Source organism: Antedon mediterranea, chromosome 1 (genome assembly GCF_964355755.1).
Source record: "Antedon mediterranea chromosome 1, ecAntMedi1.1, whole genome shotgun sequence".
NCBI classification, from domain to species: Eukaryota; Metazoa; Echinodermata; class Crinoidea; order Comatulida; family Antedonidae; genus Antedon; species Antedon mediterranea.
Genome location: NC_092670.1, coordinates 5492305 through 5515823, shown reverse-complemented (window position 1 = coordinate 5515823; position 23519 = coordinate 5492305). Strand labels below are relative to the sequence as shown.

Here is a 23519-nt window from a genome sequence, read left to right as displayed (position 1 = left end):
CTTTATTTTTATTTCTCAAAATCTTCAAATGAAAAACAAACATAAAACTGAATTGCCTCCCTAAATAAACAAGGTATTATTTCTTTAACAAATTCAAAATATACAGAAAAAAAATCTCTAAGTCGACATATTGACGTACTGAATTGCATCTTCATTTGCTAAAACCTAATATTCTATCATAAATGACAAAAAATAAACAAAACACACACAAACAATGATAGTCTCTGCTTATGATGATCTGAATTAAACAATGCTATAGACTTACCATATTCTCTTGATATAGTGAGAGTGGAAGTTTTTTTCCACCAGCCCTGCTACTAACTATAATTTCTCCTTTACTTTTCCTGGTTTTTGATGAATAATTTGTGCTTAGCAGCACGGAATGTTTCACCAAATACACAATAACAAATTTACCACGTTTTATACCTCCCAATTAATACTCACCATATTTCTTTTTCTAAAAAGTTTTAGAAAAACGAATTTTGCTGTCTAGAACTGTATCCTATGAATACATTCTGAATGCATATAAAAAATAATTATATTTTAATTTAAAAATATCATCACATTTCTAAATATTGTATTCTATCATGATTACTTAATAGCATTATTATTAAACTATCATTAATTTAAAGTATACAATGTTATTGAATAAAGTCAAGTCAAGTTAACATAAACATGTGAATGTATATCCTATATAAACATTTAAAAAAAAATTAGTGTTTTGTTCGTCACACAATCCAACAATTTCTTTATGATTAATATTAGATTATAAGAAAATAAGATTTACAAACATAAATATATAAATTATAATTTTATTTGGAGGCAGACACCAAATGAGAATAGATTATTACAAATGTGAATTACTCATTTAATATCAGTATAATAACAGAATTTGTTGATTATTCTGCATAGATTTAAAAAACAAACAAACAAAGAAATGAGTTTACCTACGACACCAATTAAATATATTTGTAACTATTAAATACCATACACCCTTTAAATATTATATATTATATACAATGCAAAAATATAAAAATTATATTTTCCCCTTATTTTTCAACCATACTTACTTTATCATACCCACACACACACTTTTATTTACACATTTGGGCTTCCATTTTGCAATTTCAGCTTTTCTTTTATGTAACTTTTATAGAAAAAAAAGACTGTTTAAAACAAATAATTTGTTTCCGATTAAGAAAATACATTTTTTTATATTTTTGTTTTTCAATCAAATGCGATAAACATAAATATCAATATTAGTTACACAGTGTTTTTTAGATTCCAAAGAAGTAAACATGATGATTGACAAAATATAATACTATAATGTAATACAATAAAATGTCTTCACATTGTACTCATTGCAACTTTCAATGATATTCCAAGGAAGGTAGTCTTTGATTGAAATTAAGGACCAAGCATTTTAACTTAGCATCAACAGTGGTCGTTTGTTGTCTTTGCAAACTTAGTTAGGTTACATTTTATAATTTTGAGTAGAAAAACTTTTAATTTTCAATGACATTCCTTATTTTCCATGTTGGAAATATATTTCAACATATTACCTCCTCCCTACTAATTTAATAAATCAAATATATTTGATTTTAATTCACTATATCTCATTAAAATTAAGGTAATTGTCAGATTAATATTCAAATATAATATTACAGTACTTTTATAAAATAGGAATGTAAAGAGTTACTTAATTTTTTGTTAGCTAGAAATTAAATGTATACTTCAACTAAAGCATTCAAAATTACAGATAATAATTCATTTAAAATTATCAAATTAAATTGACTATATTTAAATTGAATTGAATTCATTTAATTGTTCTTGTATATGGAATGTGTCAACTGCAACTAAATTAAATGCTATTCTGAGGCTTCTACAGTTCTATCCTTGTTTCTATTGTAAAGCCTGTTGATATTGATCATAGTCCGGCTAATAATAATGTCATCTTGAGTTCAACAATTGTTAAGTATCCATATTTGTCTGGTTACTTCAAAGCTCTTCTACGTGGACGTCAGGCATTTCTGTCTAGCATAGTTATAGCCTGGTCATATTGAGTTTAACCATTGAGATAAATCACATTCAGTTAAATCATATCCATTATTTTCTAGTTTTGTCATAACTTCTCATTTCTATTTCTGTCTGAGTAGGCAGTTGGTATTCTACCTTTTTTCTTATGTGGAACAAATCCATTTGTGGTTTTTGATTTCTTTTTAGGCTCAAAGAGTGTATCTTCTTCTGTATCATCTGATTCTGATACCATAATACTACTGTTTTGTTTCCCTGCAAAACAACAATAAAAAAGTAAGTACACATCCATAACAACAAAACCATAGAATATACAAATGAAATGGTTGACAATTCATGTACACAACACATAATTCAACTGAAATACTGCAAGTGAAAAACACAAATATAGCTGATTACATACATCCTAGTTATAACAACATGATTTCAAAATAACTATTATGGGAGTTGTAGTTGCTGTATCTAAAATATTTTAGCTAAAAAACATTGCAAGAAAACAACAGAAAACACTGAATGAGTTTCCATGGTATGGAAGTATTAACAGATGAAGTATGATTTAACCTTTTACCAATGTACATATACGTTGTATGGTTTGCCTTCTAATCAAAGCAAAATAGTGACAATACTACAAAATTGAAAACTAGATGTTTGATTATTATGAACATATGAAAATAAACAGAGAACAGTACAGAGTAAACTTGGTTGTATTCGTCAATTGGTTTAAAACACTACTGGTACTTAGGGAATTTGTAAGAGTTGTAGGAGGGCACAGTGTTGAAAGGATTGAAAAAGCTGGAAAAAATAAGGTAAGGTGTTTGGGAGGGAACAATGCCACAATTTTTTAAAAAAATGTGGGTACTATGAGGCAATATTATAGAGACTTAAATTATACATCAATAAAATAATTGGTATATAAAACTGTAAAATTAACTAATAAATAATAACAAATTGAACCAGAAGAGACATCAAAATAACTATATACCGTAACTAAAATTATAGCACAATTATATAGCAACATGTAAAACAAACTTAAAATAAAATGAATGAAAAAAACAATGATTGCCAAAACACAGCACACTATAATAAACACAAGCCTACAAGTGCCGTGTGAAATCAACACCATCTCTAAGCAATTACAATCTTTCAGAATTATAGTAGCGAGTGTCTTGCAAAACTTTTTTTTTTGCAATTATAGAAAGCCTAAACTTCTTAGGGATTTAATGTAACCAAATCACAGAATGTTCACTAATAATACAATTGCAGAACGAATGTAGAAAAAAAACTTTGAAATGATACAAAATAAAAGAAAAGTTTAATTGAGAATAAACACCTTGATAAGGGTCGTTCCTTGATCTAAATGCCACTTTGAGATCACCTACCATATGATAAAATAAATGTGTTACTGTTAATGTTTAACCCACAAATGATACAAATTTAACCAATCAAAGAGCAAAGATAAAGTTGTGTTGTAATCTTGTTTACATAACAAACTTCCTAGAACAAGATGTAGGTGAGCACAGCAGGAAAGAAGACTAGGCCCCAACAAACTATGCGAAATTCATGGTCCAGCACATAGCAACAAAAATAAGGGTCATTCCTTGACCTTATGGCCACTTTGAGTTCACCTACCATGTAAAATAAATATTTTACTGGTTATGTTTAACCTTGTAGATTGTAAAATTGTGAATTAATACTTTAAGTTAAATTGCTAACCTGGCAACCAAAGGTAAGGTAATCTTATGTAAACCAAAGAAATGTAGAAAGAGACAGAGAAAGAGATTAAGGATGTTGAAGGCATGTTGATCTCAATTGAAACTAAATGATACTATCTATACTGCTCAATCTTACCATTTGCTTTAGGAATCATCTCCATTGACTCATGCTCATCAAATTCATCTAGAAGACTGTATCGATGACGTCGTTTCTTTTTTAGGCAACGACTGCAAACAATAATTATGTTAAAATTAGTTAATGGTTGAGCAGTTAAAAGAAAAAAAGGCTATAAAGGCTACCATGTTTGCATACTTTATGGTACAGCATGCAGGTTGTTACTAGCTAGGCCTTGCCTAGACTATTCAGGCCAGGCTAGTAGTCCTAACAAGACGTGAGGCCTAGCTAGAAAAGTACAGTATATACAGCCTGTGCGTTTAAATAAAGTGTTAAAAATAAAATATCAATGTTCTTGTATTTTCCATCAGTAAAAACAGTCGCTGCTGTAGGGGACTGCACGTGTGTAGCTTGTCTCACACAGCAGAATTCCTCACACAGCCATGGCTTTGTTTGTTGTTGTTAAATTGCGCCCTCAATGTAGGAAAATGATGACGTCATTGGTTATGGGAACGTAAAACCAGGGTACGTAAAACATAGGTTCTACTGTACTAGCTTTTATTTATTTTGTTTGTTATTGATGAGAATTATGTTACTTTTAATGAAACTGTAAAGACTTACTTTGAGATGAAGCAGAAACACATCCACATGAGAACACTGAAGGCAACAATCACAAAGAAAGTAACGATGATTACATACAAAATACTCCAATCTGGAATTATGAAAAACTTTGTTCATAATCATGATGATATGGGTAAATATTTTCATTATTTAAATACTGAGTCACACTCAGGCTTTCACCAAAAGAACAACAATTAAAAAACATTATTTGCTTTTTTCTTTTCGCCTCTGTCTACATTATCAAACTAGTTTGACAAAAAGGTCTGATGTGCCTAAATATGACAGTGATATGCCCAAATATAGTAGTGATAAGACATCATCATGACTATCTGGCACAGCACATAGTGTAGACAGAGCTTTAAAGCAACTTTTAGTCAATTAATGTTGCTTCCATCTTTAATTGAAATGTTGGAAACTAGGCCATTTAAATACTAGGTGTTCGGATTTTGGCCGGTGAATAGAGTAGTTACCGATGGCGAAAATGACTTTAATGAATAAATAACATAAAAACCATGGATCTAAAAATCTTTAGCTCTGTCTACACTATCAAACTTGATGTTACAAAAAATGTCATATGCCTATATATGGACATGATGATATATTACTACCATATTTGGGCATATCACTACCATATTTGGGCATTTTGTCAAACTACTTTGATAGTGTAGACAGAGTTTATGGTTATACCCAGCAGTAATAGCAATAATGTCAACTTACCACAATTAGATTCTTTCTTTCCAAAGTAAGCTTTGATTGGATTCTCAATCCAGAAACTTTCGCAGTCGCATCGACGAGTAGTTACATTGCAGGTTCCATGATCTGAGCATGTGTTCTGGCAAACTAAAGTGACATCAATCAGACATTAGAAAAAGCATTGTAAGTTACTGCCAAATCAATGTACTCATACTACTTGTAATCAAAGTGATTCAGTCACTTGTTTATTCAATACCATCTTCAAAGAGGTTAAAAGCTTCAGTTAAAAGGAGTTCAATGAAGTTGCAGATTTAACATGATTCAGAAGTTGATTCCAAAGTAATGAAGCAGCAAAAGTTAATGACAGGTTATTCCATGATTTTGAATTCATGGTATAGTGAAAAGACATGCTTGATGCAAACAGGTTTATATAGAAGAGCATATATGAACTGGAATTAGCAACAGCTCTTTGAACACAGGAATTAAGCATGATAGACCTTTGAGTTTAAATAACAGGACAACTTCAGTCAGTCATACATACCTACAGTCTCCAGGCTGTACACCGGATAATCCAACAGATCACCTTCCTTTTTTAGCCTGTCTTTAAGTTGGTTGACAACATCTATAGCCTTCAAACTAACCTGTGTTTGCGCATCAATCACATAGAAGATCATATCAAACCTGACAAGAAAGTTACAGTAATAATGATCGTGTTTATAAGGTATTGTCATGATTAACTGCTAAGTTAGTACAGTAAAATGTTTTAAAGAACTGTGATTAAATGTGACTTCTGTGCATATCTAATGTATATAAAGAATTAAAGACGTAGACACAAGGCAAGCAAATGACCAATGAAAACCGATAATCCATCATATGTTATTGGTCAAATGACTTGTGTTGCGTCTCTAGTGGGAACCAATCATTAATGACTACATTGGCACATATGACCACAAAATATAGCAGTTTGAGATTGACCAATGACCCATACCCAATAGTGTTTCTCCAAATTTACCTTCCTTCTTGAATTGAAACGATCCGTTGTAACATTATATCATGATCATCTACTCCCATGAAGAGTGACAATTTACGAAGTAGAAGTTCCTGATGAAAAATATTATATTTACATTTATTTTCTAAGGATAGCAACTAACGTCAATCTATAAATCTATTTTTTTAAGTTACAAAATACAAAATGTTGTTACAGCATGCATCCATACACCTTGGATATGCAATTATTATGGGAATGTTTAAATACAATATGAATACAGTAGAACCTGTGTTTTACGTACCCTGATTTTACGTTCCCTTGATTTTACGTACGCTTAAAATAACCGATGACGTCATCATTTTCGTACATTGAGGGCGCAATTTAACAACAACAAAGCACAACAAAGCTGTGGCTGTGTGTGTGTGAGGAATTCTGCTGTGTGTTTGAGACAAGCTACGCACGTGCATTTAAGCAGCGACTGTTTTTATTGATTGAAAATACAAGAACATTGATATTTTACCCTTTATTTAAACATCTCACAGCCTGTATATACAGTACTGTACTTTTCTAGTTAGGCCTCACATCTTGCTAGGCCTGCTAGCCTAGCCTGAATAGTCTAGGCAAGGCCTAGCTAGTGACAACCTGCATGCTGTTCAGTAAAGTAGACAAACAGGGTAGCCGCCCTTTATAGCTACGATCTCTACGTATTTGGGGTCAATTTAAGGTCAACCTTGATTTTACGAATCCTTTGTTTTACGTACGCCTTTCGGTCCCGTACCGTATGTAAAATGGAGGTTCTACTGTATTATCTGCCATTTTAGATCCAATATAGCAGGTCTAAATACCTCCCTTTTTCCAACTTACAGTAGGTTGTTGTTTTGTTTATACATTTATCCATACATAAAAATGTCCAGAATTGTACAGGGAAGACTTTAAATTACCCCCAGGAATGGGTTTGGCATTTAGGGGAGAAGAGTATAAAAATAAATGAATTGTACTGGGAAGACTTTAAATTACCCCCAGGAATGGGTTTGGCATTTAGGGGAGAAGAGTATAAAAATAAATGAATTGTACTGGGAAGGTTTTAAACTACATTTAAAATGGAGGGTTTTATGGTTTATAAGTAATTTCCATTATCAACATGATTATTAGAATTTGTACTGGGAAGGTTTTAAACTGTACTGGAGTGGAGTGGATTGGGAGAGGTATCCTCGCTAAGGCATGTTATAGTGTATTGATAATATAAAAAATACACAAAATATATAAAATGAATTTACAATGTTTGCCATACCTCATCTTCTTGTGTGACCTTTGTAATATCAGCTGCAAATGTTAATACTACCAGACTGTCCTCACTTGCATACTGTTTAACAACAACTTCAACTGTGTCAGTTGCAGAGAGTCCTTTTGCATCTGTAACTTTTAGTGTAAATGTGTAACGGCCCGGAACCAGATCAACCAATAACAGAATAGATTTCTTGTCAGAATTGTCGATTGCAGTCTAAACAATATTAATAGGGAATTAATAGACTGAAATTTTTTTGGCAGATGCAAAAGTAGGGGTGGTAAAATAACTTGTCCTTGTCTTACCCCTGCAGCTGGGCTTTTACCATTTCTTTTCCACTCGTAACTTTCAATACCAACGTCATCCGTTGATTGTGATCCATCAACTTTAACAACCGAGACAGGAAGAGTGACAACCACGTCCGAACCTGCATTGGCAACAGGTGGTTTGTTCACCTCTGAAGTGACAAATTAAAAACAACTCTACATTGGCAAAATAATAAAATAGGTAAATTGAAAAAAAAAATCGGTTCATTAGACTGAACCTATACCACTTGGCCAAATAGTTGGCTTCGCGAAATTTGTTGAGAAATGATTATATCATCAAATAACATCAGTAACGACTTGCACTGTTTTTCCAAATGTTCCTTTTCGTTATGCTCACCTTTTTTAACGGTGACTTTCACAGTGTCCGTGTCGGTGGCACCTTGACCATCAACAACTGTTAACGTGAACACATATTCTCCTTCTTGTAGCTTCGACACTGTGGCTTTGACCTTATCCGCATCAGTAATATCAGCGTCAGGACCACTGTAACAAAGAAACATTTCTTAATATGTCAGATAAGTGTTTGTTTTTTCTATTTAATTTTCACCCAAAACCGTGTAATCTTCATATGGGTGTCCATTGAATAGGAGTTAGCCATAGTGTTAAGGCACATATCACCCTTCATTAGTTTAATAGGAAAGTGTTCCTTAATAAAGGTTCTCCCTATTTATTTGTTTTAGCAGAATATACAATTATGTATGTAAAACTGATTAGATATCAAATTCATATCACTCAGTAAGGCCAGTTCTCATCAGCATCTCTCTTGAATCTATTCCCTATAGCATAAACTGTAAAAATGTGCTGTTTTATTTCATATTTATTTATTGATTCCCCAAACAGAGCAACTCTCTCACAAGTAGAGCTTCGACCAAAAAATAAAAACATTATATATACAAACAATTCACAATATTAAAATAATTTTTGAATTTATTAAAATTGAAAAAATACCATACCTTGTTTTTTCCCAAGTATAATGAGTTATAGCAAGGTCATCGTGACTGGCAGATCCATCTAAAACAGTGGAATCATCTGGTAATGATAGTTCCTTGTTTGTTCCAGCATCAGCCACTGGGGCAATGTTGTTCTCTTAAACAAGAAAAATAATGTACATATTAACTTCAATTAATGGTTAGCAAGTTTGTAGCAACGGTTTTATGTAAATGCAAACCTGCCCTTGCTGCTTTTTTGGTCAAATTGGCCAAGCAGTTACAACAGCAATAAGAATGGCTCAGTCTCAAGTCAAATTTCTGGTGGTAGAAGTTTACTTAGATAAGAACTTAGAAATGGAGTTCCAGCTCAATTGCAGCCAGTAAATCTTTTAAATGTGTTGACTGATCCATCGCTACTTAGTGGTTGCTCGAAACGGAAGGGACCCTTGGAGAAATAAGTCATAAGTTTACTAAATAAGTTTTATGCACCAGCTCACAAGCCATTATTTGATAAGAATCTCACCTGGCTGGACAATAACTGTTACAGTATCAAAATTCTGATTCCCCCCAGAATCAGTGACCGTCAGTCGGAAAACATAGTTGCCTTCTTCCAAGTTTGTTAAATGTAGTTGTTCAGTACCAGAACCCGTCACATCAACAACACCACCGCTGTCCTTTGACCATTCATAGCCTACAATCTTCTTGTCGTCTGTACTAGCATTACCATATAAGGTAACCTCGTTCTTTGGTAGTTTGATAACAATGTCGCTACCAGCGTTAGCTTTAGGAGGATAATCTACTTCTAAAAATGATTAAAAAAATAAAAATATTAATAAACGTTCAGTATATCACTTAAAATTTGTTCTATACCTGTGGTGTTGATATAAAAATAGATAAATAATACAAAATGACTGGAGTTAAAATGTCAACATTTATTTGCACACCACAGACTTTTTCATAAAGGTGATAAAAACCACTCTTCAATTATCAGGTTCAGAATATGTAGTTAATATATTTAATATTTATAATGGGCAAATAACGTAAGGTAAATAATGTAACTATTTCTGTTTTGATGACTAACCTTGTTTAACAGTAACATTAGCTAAAGCAGAATCTTCAAGTCCATCTGAGTCAGTAACAGTCAACCTAAAAGAACAATTCAATAAATTGTACAATAAAAAAATAACAAATAAACAAACATTGAACAAAAAAATAAACATGAATAATGTAAAACTTACTTGATGATGTAGATACCAACTTGAAGCCCAGACAAGTGAAGGATCGGCTCAGTCCCGCCAATTTCAGACTCACTTAAGGGGCCTTTCACTTGCTCCCACTTGTAACCTGCAATCTTGACATCATCCGTACTCCCTAGTTATTTAAAAATAAATAATTTCCATTAAACCAAACTGTAAATCTATTTTGTTGAATTATACATCCATGTGTTTTTATTTAAAGTCACGTGGTGTACATGTAAAAGATAAGAAAAGGGAGGTTTCAAGAAAACCCCAAAACAAAGTAATTTACCTGAGCCATCAAGGACGGTGTCTGCATTTGGAAGCACGGGCAATGTAACCTCCTGCAAAGCTGGTTCGATTACTGCATGAGGTTTCTGGTTAACTCTAGGGGGTGGTAGAACTGTCACATTGACAAAGGCTTCACCTTGTGACCTTCCAGTCGTGACCTCAACTTTAAACATATAAAGACCAGCAGTCAACTACAAGAAAAGCAAAATAATTTAATAATAAAACAAGTTAATTAAAAAGAGGACATTAAAAGTTATTCATAATTTAAAGGTATGTGTTACCAGGGAAATGGTGATAAACACCCTCTAGAAGTAGCAATGTTGGTTTGTTGGGTTATTAAAATTTTCATTGAACATAGAAATGACAGTGGAAAGTGGAGGAAGGCTGGCAGGGAGAAAAGAGAAGACCAGGTCATGAACAAACCATAAAGATTGGTTGTATCAGATCTAGAGAACTGTTCTTCACGTCATTTATTTCAATTATTTACTTGGAAGGTCATGAGTGGTTCTTATTTATAATCTTCTTACCCCAGTTAGAGTGATTGAGTTAGTGTGCATGCCAGTAATTTCTCCTCCGTGCTCATCAGGACTTTCAATTAAGTTCCATTCAAAACTATACTCTAATCCTTCCGGAGGCTTGTCAGGAATGACAAAGGCATAGATGCTAACACTGGTCTGATCTGGAAGTTGCAAGACTTTGTTTTCTCCAGCAGAAACTGCTAATGATTTCACTATACAACAAATTAGAATATATGTAAATTTCATTAGCATAAAGATAATTAGCATAAACTACACTGCACATGTAATTTGCACAACAAAATTATCATAGGATCATTTGAATAACGTTCATATATCTGGGTAACTACAACCCGTGTGGACATGATCTTCTGCATGTTCACTAAAATCGAAAAGTCCCTATTAATTTGCATAATACAATGCAATTTTCTATAAATTTCAGTAACAAATGCATATCATTATAAATTAGCATACAGGTGGTTATCTTACTTGGTGCTACTGTAGTAGGAAGTACAACTGTGGTTGCATGGTTAGGTTGATTCGTAGTAGGTGTGACTGGTGTTGATGCATTGTATCCTTTCTTCTCTAATTTTGGCAAATCTACAAGTATTTCAATAATTATTTTTACCACAGTATTGTTGTTATGCCTTTGTATATTGTTGTAAACAACGTTCAAACACACATTAGCCCTATTTAGTCATCAAACTGCTGTTCAGGAACAATCTTCCCATTTCTATGATTATAAAACCATTAAACACACAATCTGTGTTCCTTTTCAATCTCCTTTTATTCTATACGTTTTAGGACAATCTGCTGTTAAAATCGCTATACAAATCGACAAAATTAACTTAATTAAGGATATTTGATTTTAAAACTTACCATGTTCATCTTCAGATGTATCATTTGTAGTTATTAAAACAGGTTTATCTGTAGGGCTACTTGCAACACTGGAAGCATTGGTGTTGTTGTGAATTGCACTATTATTTCCCAGAACAGAAGACTGTGAAGCTGTACTATTTAAAGTATTTGTTACATTACTAGAATTTGTTGAGTTATCTTCCTTCTCTGGAGCATTTAAATTTATAACATCTACCGATGTGGTTATCTCCTCTGATTCTGTAAATAAAAAGTTTGTACAGAAAAAATTCAGACAAAAATATTAGTAAATAAACTTGTTAACTTTGTAGATAAAAAAAAATAATTTAAAATAAAAGCAAGAACAAGTTTAGTTTAGAAGCTAAAAAAAATCATGCAACAGAAAATGCAAATGAACATAGCACATGCCATTGATGATGCCTTCACATTCATATTATGGTCTCAAAAGCCTACAGTACCATACTGATTTACTATGTACCACTATTCAACATAAAAAAAGAGTCTATAATAGGGTGACATGCATAAACCATTTTGGGAGAGGGTTTGATAGCATAGGCAGGCTTGCATGTGAATCAGTATGGTAGGCCTACTGTGTATTGTAAAAATATGTTTCTATTTTCATGGAAATGCATAAAATGTATTAATGCATACACGTTTTTTCAGCTATACTTTGAAATTTATGAAATGAAAAGCAAAAATGGCAACCTTTGTTGGAACCTCCTATGGAATTACATGATTTATCTTGGCATTTTAGGCAAAAACCTATGTTTAGAAAATGTTCACAGTATTCGTAGGGTTTGCAATCACTGGTGGTATCACATTTCCCTCCTAGAAAATCCGCCAGTCCGTCCACATTTTCATCCTCATTTGTAGTTGAATAATCCTCATTCAAATTAGTATAGTCAATTTGCCACAAGTCTGGTGATGTAATGAGATGATCACATGCAAATGAGATGCAAATGATGCATTATTATTCATGCAAGATTTTAATAGATTAAAAAATGCAGGTTAATAATTATGCAAATAAAATGCAAATTTGGTTAATAGTGTATATATGCAAATGTGATGCATTACGATAAAAAATATTTTAAGTTCTGATAATTTGTTAGCTAAATTAATTTATCATTCCTATACATTGCATTAACAACATGTAACCTTCTAATTCAATGTTAAAATAGTTAATATATTTTTTTTTATTTGATGCTTTAAATTTTCATTCTTATCATTAGCTAAACGTAGATAGGAATTTAATTAAAGATTGCATTATTTTTTAATATAATATTAAAATTCAATTTAAACATTATTGATAACAATGATTGTTTGTTAATAATTATGCAAAAATCAAAACAAGCCAATTTAAACAAAGGAGGCGCAGCACACAAAAACGATGTAAAATTAGTTTTGATTTTAATTTTGATCAGTGAACATAAAGATTCTAAATGTAAGGTGACCGAAGAGAAAAAAAAAACTGTGTCACTTCACGTATTATATTTCAATTCAGTAGTAGTTATGCATGCTACGAACGTGTGTAAACTACATTTGCTCATCAGCTTGTTTACACTGTATATTCTAAATCTAACTGTGTCATGTCTGATTTATGGTTCATTAGTATGTCTTACAAGCAAACGCTATCTACAGTACGTTTCCAAAACACATAGATATTATACTGCTTAAGTTTGAGAAATTCAAGACGAAAGCTAATATATCTAAATGATCATTACTTTCAATGTTAAACGAGATTGGAAACGTACAACTGTCACGGGGTAGAATATTACTACTGAATATCAATTCCCTGGTGAAGTAATTAAGATATCAAAGGCATGCAGCAAGCATAGAAAAAAAACTCAGGCAGTGAATTTTAAAGTTAAAAACAAACAATTTAGAAAACATGACTTAATTGTCAAAAAAGATGTTATAAAAAAGGTGATTACGATTACGATTTTATGAATTAAAAAAAACATGCCAAAAAAAAAAAAAATGCAAAAAAAAATAAAAACACACGCAAAAAAAATAAAACACATGCAAAAAAATAAAAACACACGCAAAAAAAAATTAAACACATGCAAAAAAAATAAAAACACATGCAAATGTATAATATATTTATAACATAATTATACATTCAACGACACTATTTTCAGAAGCTGAATCATGAAAAAATAATATTGGTATTCCTTCATTAAAAGACCTCATTGGTTCTGTGTACTTTGTTGGGGGGTTCCGACGGTAATCAGGGTTCTACTATGTTGAGTCTCAGTTAAGGCACCCGTTATTTAACAACATTTTAAAACATTTTAATTTGGTTTTGAAAAATAAAATGTCCATTTGTCAGTGAGCCACTTCAGGCCATCTTACGTCTGTCCACTAACAGTGGCAGTGTGAGTTATAGTACAACCGGGTACACCCTACTTGTCTTGAACGACTTGCGCACACAAGCATGTTGTGTACACAAAACATACAGTTTAATAATCATTAGACCACCAGCACCCTGGAGTAAGTGAGTCTCAAACCATTGGCAATAGTATGGCTAGGATTACACTACAGTGTAAATATTGATTTATAAACTGGCTTTCTAAACTCATTTATTATTTACATGTATTCTTCTGTCATGGAAAATTAAAATATTGTTGTAATAGTAACAACCTCATCATGACCTTTTTGGTAATAAGTCAGAGACTATTTCAATATTTCATACTGATTCAGAGTAGTATTAAAGTTAAATAAGGTTGTATAAATTATTTATTTTATTTCAAAGACAAAAATATATTAGCATTAAAAAGTCTATTGAGTAGGTATTTATTTCAGAATACAAGAGTTTAAAATTGTGCAATTATTCTAAATTATTTTTCATGAAAAAATACTAATAACATTTGTATATATTATTGTCACAGTAGAACCACTCTTTTGGGACATTACTATTCGGGGGAGGGGTACATCACCCCCTGGGGGAAGTTTTCCATTAAATGAACGAGGAGAAATATGTTAACACTACGCTTTACACCTATTATTGGGAAATTTAATTGGGTCCTGTGTGTCTCCTAAATACTAGGGTTATAATGATTAAATGGCTTCTTAAAAATAAAAACATTTTATTTTGTCATTTTGGTTTGTGATTACATTATCTTTAATAGTTTATTACACCTCTAAACAATTTAAAAAGGTATACAATGTATGAACTACTGCAGTAATGTGATTTAATTTACTGCAGCTACAGAAGTCTACTGAGAGAGGTGGCCATTTACGAAAGGTTCAGCTGAGAGAACTGATTTATAGAAAAGACAATAAAAAAAGTTTTTTTTAAAGAGTGGTCGTAATGGGAGGTTTGTACTGGACCTGGATAAATTATAATTGTGATAAATAACGTTTAATTTACATTCAGTTTCATAAATTCTCTAAAAATGTTATTAATGGATTTTGTTTTCTCACCAATACACTTATCATCATTATCACGTGCAAATCCTTCTTTACACTCACAAGTGCCCTTAAAAGAACTAGAATGATTGCACACTTCATTGATTGGACAAGAGTTCCGTCGACGGGCGTTGCAAGGTTTGCCCGTTACCTCCAAAGATTCTGAAATTAAAGCATACCATACAGTTACAGTATACTACAGTACGTCCACTAAAACAATAAATTACACAAACCTAAAATGGTGTTAGTTGTCTATAATTGCTAGTTTACCTGGATAAATTAGCTTACCTGGATTATTACTCCATGGATAAACCAACAAACTCTCGAAAAGAAATGATGATGTTGGTTTGTGGGGATGCTCTCACTTGAGGGCATGGTATGTGGACTGTACCATTTATGGAGAGGGGTGCTCAATGAATGTTCTACTTAATTTTCCGAGTATATCTAGCTCTTCGAGAAAATATGGAATTTGTCGGTTTATCCATGTAACTTGTAAGCTACTGTAGGCACGAAATATAATTATTTAGTAAGATTTTGTGCTCCATTGTTTGCAGAAAAATACTGTATACTATATTTAGGAGCTTTATTTGAGATAGAGTAGCCTATACTGCTTGTCAGCTTGTTTACTACTGTTTCTAAAATAATACTAATAGTTAACATTTGTATTATTTTAAGAGTTATTTTCACAGTTTCCAAAGGTTAATCAATATAGACCTCATTGCACACCTAGTGATTATGATTTAAAGTCAAGAACTTTATCCAATATGATTGTTAATAATTGACTAGCAAGGCTTATTTAATTATATGAAATGTAAAAACCATTACTTGTGTAGGAATAGTGTTCATTATCACAGAGAAACTTTTAGTTAGTAAAATTCAATCATGCATGCATTTGTATTGTAATTCAGTATTCACTCTTTTTGTGAACATTTTGTATAGTTCTTTTGATAATATAAAAAATAAAGCCTCTATTTTAAGTAAACCTTTTACAAATACAGTGTACATGTCTAAGTACAAAATGGGCAGGCAAATAAACATTTTTAATATTAACAATAACATGACATAAGTAAAAATAATAAAAGTAGACTTAACCTCTAATTTAACACAATGTGCAAATTTAAATGCTTATAAATACATTAATACTGTACATAATAATATTTCATAGTATTTACAAAGAACCTTAAGTTAGGCCATGAATGGGCAGACCTTAAACAAATTATGCATACAAAAAATAAGGTTATTTATGATTGTAATGTTACAAAAACCGGCTATTGAGCTATGATTGAAATACCTCTTGTTATCTTTTCTCTTTCAATAGCAGATATCATAGATACTTGGTTTGGTGCAGCCTCAACCGGCTCACATGACTCTACCGAAGCGCAAGCTACCGAAGAACAAACTCCGTCCAACATCCAAACTAAATCGCACGACGTAACTTGACAACACGCTGTAATACATTCATCCATTGTGGTAACTGACAGCTGCTTAATTATTGTATTTAAATTGCTTTCTTTTGGAGAATAGCCTGCTAAAGGTTCGGTTCCAGAACATTCTCCTCGTCCAGGACCTGTTAAAAGTACATAATAAACATTTATCAATGAATGACATATAATATTAATAATAATAATGTCCTTATATAGCGCCTAATGTTGTAAAACCTCTAAGCACTGAACATTATTACCCCAGTCATTTTTTTAAAAATCAAACACGTATGGAAACATACTCCCATAATGCAGCTAGTAATCAGTGCAATTGTGTCTTGATCTAACCGGGTTCCCATTTATACACCTGGGTGGAGAGAAGCAAACGTAAGTAAAGTATCTTGCCTAAGGATACAAGCAATGCGCAAGAGTTGGATTCGATACGCCATGCATATATGGCGTTGACTGACCGTTGCTTTGTACAGTGTAGTTAGTACAGTAATGTAGGTAATAATGGCTTGTTGTATGCAATTTATAAGACATTAGTAAAGGGATCTGCCAAACCACAACATAGCCTCCCTACACTAAAAGTGTTTACATTATGTCAATGTTTTAGGCAAATCTTTATGAAACATAATGAGTGGTAGGTAATGGTACCATCAAAATGGTCCATAGCAAAAACAAGGAAAGGGAACCGTTGCTAATTTTGTAGACTGTACTTGGAGACAGTACAGTTTAAACTTTGGAATACTATAACTGGCAAATTACAAAATGAGTGAGTGAGTGGCCGAGCGGTTAAGACAGTGGAACCGTAATTACGTAGCCATAACATCGGCAGGGGTTCGAGGCTCACTCACTCCATGGTTCTGGTGGTAGAACGAGTCTTCTCGGATAAGGACTATAAACCGTAGGTCCAGTGTACACATCTAGCTCGTGTGCACTTTAAAGAACCTAGTACATCTTTCGAGACGAGTAGGGGGTTACCCCGGTGTATTAGTACATCACAGCCACAGTGAGTGAGTGGCCGAGCGGTTAAGACAGTGGAACCGTAATCACGTAGCCATAACATCGGCAGGGGTTCGAGGCTCACTCACTCCATGGTTCTGGTGGTACAGTAGAACGAGTCTTCTCGGATAAGGACTATAAACCGTAGGTCCAGTGTACACAACTTGCTCGTGTGCACTTTAAAGAACCTAGTACATCTTTCGAGACGAGTAGGGGGTTACCCCGGTGTATTAGTACATCACAGCCAGTGATCACCAACTGGGCCCTCTGGGAGATCAGTCTTTGACTGAAGAGGTCACCCAGTATAAAGATAAAACAAACAAAATAAAACAAACACTGGTCACCAACTGGGCCCTCTGGGAGACCAGTCTTTGACTGAAGAGGTTACCCAGTATAAATATAAATTTCAATCAATCAATCAATCAATCAATTTCAATCAATCAATCAAATGTGCAGATCCTGAAAAAAGTGTATAGTTCATTCTCAAATTCATTCCTAAAATTTCTTGTTTTAAACAGATAGACACATGAACTGCAATACCTTATCACTGATATTAAAAATATTGATACTATACTTCATTACAAATGTATCTGTAATATTCTTCACTAATGTATGTATAGTTCTGTACCCTTACAATGTATGTATGGGGAAAGGGTATCTGTACTTTCATTCAATATTTTAACTAGTCAAACATCAGAACATTTAGCGAGAATAAACTGTTTTCTTTACAGTTCACTGCACATCTGTTACATGCAGCGGCATAAATATTATATCATATCATATCTCAATGCATCCATGAATAATAAAAGTAAAAATACATATAATTATAAACATGTATACAACACAGTTAAGTTAAAAGGACTTCAACATGTTAAAACCTGCATTTCTCGAGATAGTGATTTAAAACTACAGAATGTCCAAACCATGCACCAGTTTTACTTTAATGGCGGCAATACAACAATAGCCAGATTAGTAACAATCAATATAGAATTCATGGCTATTTAAAATCAGAGTTCACCACAATACAGTTTGAATGGACTCTAAAGAAATCGTTTATCACCTTACTTTATCTAAAGATTGTGGGGTTATGAATGGGGGATTTCACTCATTGTACTTGTGCAACATTGATGCTTATTGCTTATTATTGCTAAATTTTCAGTAAAGTACTGATAATTTCACCAGAAGTGGTGTTGGTAGTAGTCTATGAGTTCTGCTAAGTACCTGGACAAACCAACATAGGCTTTTTATCTTTGAGGTGAGAACATACTATTAAAACTCAAAATGTAATTTTAAAAACATCCCTCTAGTCTTAGAAGTTCATGGAACAAATAATTTGTGATTTTATTTTTTCTAGATTTGTCATTACAAGTTATAAAACCCATCATTCAAAACTTGTGTGGGTGTTTGGCATATTTATGAGAAAAAAACAATACAATAAAGACAGATTGGTTTTTGGTAGGGTTTGAACCCAGGGCCTTGAATTGTGCCCAAACGTGTTAATTAAATAAACACAAGCAAATCTGATTACAGTATTCAGATCCATGAAGGTATGCTTTCATATCACAAGCAAACATTACAATTAGCATCTACTGTAACTGCATTTTGTTCAGACATGATTAACTAACGCTTTGTATAAAACAGCTTGGAATAAACATTTGATGCAAGAGTAAATTTGATTGGTTAGAGGTCAAACTCATTGATACATGACTTTCATATCATACAGTAAGCATTGTACACTATTCTTTTAGCTTGAGCTGTCATAACGAACGAAAGGTCAGTGTCGTAAGAAGTGGCTACAACAAATCTTTTCCTGTTTCTATGGAGTTGTGTACGCCACGTACAATACAAAAACATAACTCTGTAAGTCTGAACAGGTCCTACTGTAAATAACTGAAAGTATTTTATACAATAATTTATTGGTATCCTATGACAAAAATAATCTTTTATTGAAGGAAGAATGGCTGTTACAAAATCAAGTCATGATTCTACAATATGGTGCACAAATTTACACAGATGATGGATTAAAATAGTAAAAGAATAGTACTCGGTTGTTTACATATCAAGTGTAAACACAATATAATCGTGAATTAGTCACAAGTGTGCGTTCACACACATGACATGTTAAACTTTACTGTTTACTACAACCATAGATCTAATTTACAGTCGTCCATGTTTACAACTAGGCACTTGGAAATGTCTAACCCAATCAGGTTTGACTGCATGTGATTTTTAATTTATTTTAACTGATCAATGATAGCATATCTTTTGAAGTTTAAATAAACAATTTAAGACCTACAATTAAATCCTACAATTTCTTTCGCAGGAAACCAAACAAAATTGCAAAAATTTGGTAAAACTTTATTTTGAATTCTAAAATTTGTTTAATTTTTAAACGGGTGCTGCCTATGATCAGATCTAAAGTTTGCCTGCAAACTTATTTTGGGCCCTTTCACACAATTTTTTCGGTTGTCTTTAATATCTTATTCTGTGAAATATTTTGTTAAAGTTTTAGGAAAAACAGTAACAAATTCTCAAAATAATGATTAAAAACACACAATAACCGATTAGTTATCGAAGTCGCTTATTGCAGAGTAATATATTGTTTGAAGGTTTGCATGGCGAAATCGAATGTTGATATAAAGTTTGCGGTGTATATTAGTTCTGAAAAGAACTGTAGTGTTTCTCGACGTTTCGATCAATGTACTTTGATCGTCCTCAGGAGTGCAAAGTAATTATTGCAGAGTAATTATTATTTTTTATTATTAAACTTTAGCTAAAGTTCAAAACGTACAGTATGCTATTAATTTGGTAACAAAATGCAGAAGAAATCTGTTTTTACAGTGTAAATCTCAAAGTGAACATTATTTGAAGTTACAGTATTCAGCAGAAACAGGCCCTCAGTCAACAGACAGTACAGTACTGTAGACCTGTGCAGTTACACATTAAATCTACAGTATTAATGTGTAATGTACAAAATGGTATATCACAGATGTTTATCTCAAGGTGATGTAATGACAGTATTGACATTGACTGTACAGTATTTATTCAAAGACAACAATCACTAACACCCACATGTAAAATGTTTACAGTACAGTACTTAAATTCATATTATTGTGATCTATATATGCTCTGAAACTAATACTAACCTACAGCAGTAATAAATCTGACTAAGCCATTTGTTTTGAATTGTATTGTACACCAAGACAATTATTTATATTAAATTGTGCATGACCAATGTGTTGTGTTGAACAGAACATCTGGCAACTCTTTTAATCTTTAACACTATATACTAGCCATGTAAAGCATAAAACCCAGTGGGCTACAGTAGTACTGTACTCTAAGGGCCTGTTCGTAGGGGTTGAAAATACCAGCTTATTCCCGATTTCCGTTCGCGTGGCCCAATTAACTTTTGCCTCAGGCTACAAAAAATTCGAGGTAAAATGTTCACCAAATTTGCAGGTTATTTCAGCGATAATCCAATTATACTCGGCCTTCGAGGATAATAAATCTCCGATAGAGGCAATGTGTCAAATTTTGACAAACGTTCGCTGCCTAGGCCCGTCATTTCTCCTACGAAGCTCTTCCATACACGCTTCGAGAGCGATCGTCAGCTGGTGCTGTCCTTGTTGGTGTAGACCGCTTAGTAGGCCTAGCTGGTCGGGGAGCCGCTGGTCGGTGGTGTTTCCGTCGTGTAACATTGGGCTCAAATTCTTCGTCAATGAGTAAAATAATGGTCGTCAGGAGAAGGCATATTTCGGCAGGATTATCGGCGTTAAGAGGCATAAGGTTTGTCGCAAGGATAAGCAGTGTAAAAGGTAGCAAGTACTGTAATTGTTATTGTAAAGAAAGATCGCGAGTAAAAAATATACAACACGAAACTAGCGTGCGAAAATGGGGTCGTAGGTTGTAAAGACAACTGACCTTAAAACGTAATTTCCGGTTTGTGATTCGTCGATTAAGCATTTAAGCGGTTAAATATTTCAAGTACGAACAACGCTCAATTTATAACCCGAGGCATGGGTGAAATTAAGCGCTTATTTTAACCACCGTACGAACACGACCTTAGTGCTTGGCTAGTGATTTGAAAAGTTGTGGGTAAAAAAACAACTTCCAAATTTCCCTTCTCAAAATGTACTGCACATTGAATTAAATTAGTTTGCTTTCATTCACTGATCATTCTTCACATTAGCAGTAAAAAACATTTTTACTTTCTGTTCATAGTGTACAAAGGTCTATTTTATTATTTTATTATAATTATATTATTATTAGTGTAATAAAATATATTTTATACTGCATTTGCACAGAATTAATATTATCACACCTTTACACTACTAGACGTTTCCAATTGTTATTTCATACCTTTGCCTATCTTTTTGTCTGTAATATTTGTTGTGTATGTTTGTGTGTGTGTTAGTTTTACTGTAGCAGAATAACATTTAAATTAAAAGACAAATCTTTACCAAATTTAAACTGTGTATAGATTGGTCACAGAAAACTCCATTCAATTTTGGAGGCAAAAAGACCACTTTTTATTATTTTACTAATTTTTTATGAATATTTACCTAATTCAAAGTTGAACATTTATAGGAAATCCAGAACGGTAATTGTGTTTATTTAATATTTTTAATTATACATTATAATCGTTTATTTACAAATAAACAAACACTTACCTGGTTTATAAAAAATAACTAATGAAAGCACCAAGTATAATTTGTACATGTTAATAGAAGTTGATGATGACCAGTTGATAGTCACCATAGTAGCCATACAACACATCTTAGTCTTCTGTAAAGTTGTTCAATAAATATTTTTCTGAAAAGTGGTATTAATAAAATATTAGTATAAATTAAAATATGATGTATTAATCAAGATTTCATACAAATGTTTTCAGTCAGTGATTTGATACAGTACAGATAACAAGCTAGTAGTAGTAGGAAGTATGGCTTTAAAAGTATGGATAACATACTATAATTTAGTCTCTAGGTCTACTACTACTACTAGGTTAGTTTTTCAATTTTTAAGTGACTGAGTGACTAACAAAAAAGCATCGGTAGCGACTCTTTCTTTTCTTTCTTTATTTACCCATAAATATAAATTATAAACATTGTAATATACAAATAATAATAATTATATCAAGGGAAGGGCTAAAAAATAGTTAAAACTAATCAAGTTCAGACTCTTAGTTGACTTCTGAGGATACATACAGTAGACAAGACAAGAGACACGGATGAATACTAGATTATGATGATCAAACGTATTCAATTCTGAAATTACGATTGCAAGCAAAACTTTTAACTTTATTCATCAGTGGAAAATTACTTCCATTTATTGTCATTTGCATATAAAATATACATAATTATGTTTCCTCCGACACATACAAAAACAGAAGAATGAAAATCTAAAAAAAAAACAATTACAAAGTGTCATTATAAAAAATGTATAATAACAACCATAGTTTGGCCTAAAGGTGGGACGGGACGTTTACGGCTAAAAAAATCATCCCACCAAACCTGGGCCGACTCAACCCGGGCCGAATCGTCCCGGATTTGGTTGACTAGGTAGGTTGGCTAGCTCTACCAGGCCTAGCTAGAGCATATCTAACCTAGCCTAGGCCTAGCTAGGCCTACTCTCTAGCCGGCCTAGCTAGGCTACTACTACATCTCGAAATAGAGCATATTTTTATGTCTTCCAAACATTTCTAGCAGTAAAAAATGCATATACACTATTATATAATTATTGAATATAATTACCATTCTCTTTTCATGTAATAAAATCATTCTGAAAGTTCTATAAAATAGATACGAGCACAGCTGGAATCAAAACAACACGTAACATCTCACCATACTTTTTCCTTCTTGCTACTACATAACTGTGTGAGGGCGCAGTGTTGATTTGTTTCTTGAATTATGTGGTTTTGCACGAAACGAAATGAAAGAAAATTTATGTACTGACTCATACCATGGATTAAAGAATAGAATATTCTTTAATCCATGCTCATACAAAAAAAAAAACCATGCATGCCAATAATAATCAATAAGATACGACAACTCTAAAGTGTGTAACAA

At 32.6% G+C, this 23519-nt stretch overlaps 1 protein-coding gene across 2 annotated transcripts; it reads right to left on the bottom strand.

The window, feature by feature from the left end:
- Positions 1 to 59: 59 nt before the first annotated feature.
- Positions 60 to 23294, bottom strand: LOC140054303 (dyslexia-associated protein KIAA0319-like protein). 2 transcript variants are annotated; one of them, XM_072099244.1, is made up of 22 exons: positions 23205 to 23294; positions 22125 to 22266; positions 16320 to 16595; positions 15044 to 15190; positions 12326 to 12538; positions 11624 to 11860; positions 11234 to 11344; positions 10757 to 10959; positions 10231 to 10420; positions 9942 to 10074; positions 9785 to 9849; positions 9227 to 9505; positions 8728 to 8860; positions 8112 to 8257; positions 7754 to 7905; positions 7455 to 7664; positions 6188 to 6276; positions 5717 to 5856; positions 5200 to 5322; positions 4483 to 4573; positions 3883 to 3974; positions 60 to 2289 (listed from the first exon to the last, which is right to left on the bottom strand). In XM_072099244.1, the coding sequence occupies exons 2-22, from the start codon at positions 22228 to 22230 to the stop codon at positions 2123 to 2125; spliced, it is 3303 nt and encodes a 1100-aa protein (XP_071955345.1). In that variant the 5' UTR covers positions 22231 to 22266; positions 23205 to 23294; the 3' UTR covers positions 60 to 2122. The 2 variants fall into 2 exon arrangements, with proteins under 2 accessions (XP_071955345.1, XP_071955352.1); XM_072099251.1 differs by lacking the exon at positions 12326 to 12538.
- Positions 23295 to 23519: the final 225 nt, after the last annotated feature.

Bases quoted from the DNA above. Each gene is read 5' to 3' on its own strand.
- LOC140054303 (XM_072099244.1), bottom strand. From the start codon at position 22,230: ATGTGTTGTATGGCTACTATGGTGACTATCAACTGGTCATCATCAACT. The intron at 11,345-11,623 runs GTAAGTTTTAAA...AAATACTTGTAG, and splicing joins TACATCTGAAGATGAACATG to ATTTGCCAAAATTAGAGAAG. The intron at 2,290-3,882 runs GTAAGATTGAGC...GTTGTTTTGCAG, and splicing joins GATGATTCCTAAAGCAAATG to GGAAACAAAACAGTAGTATT.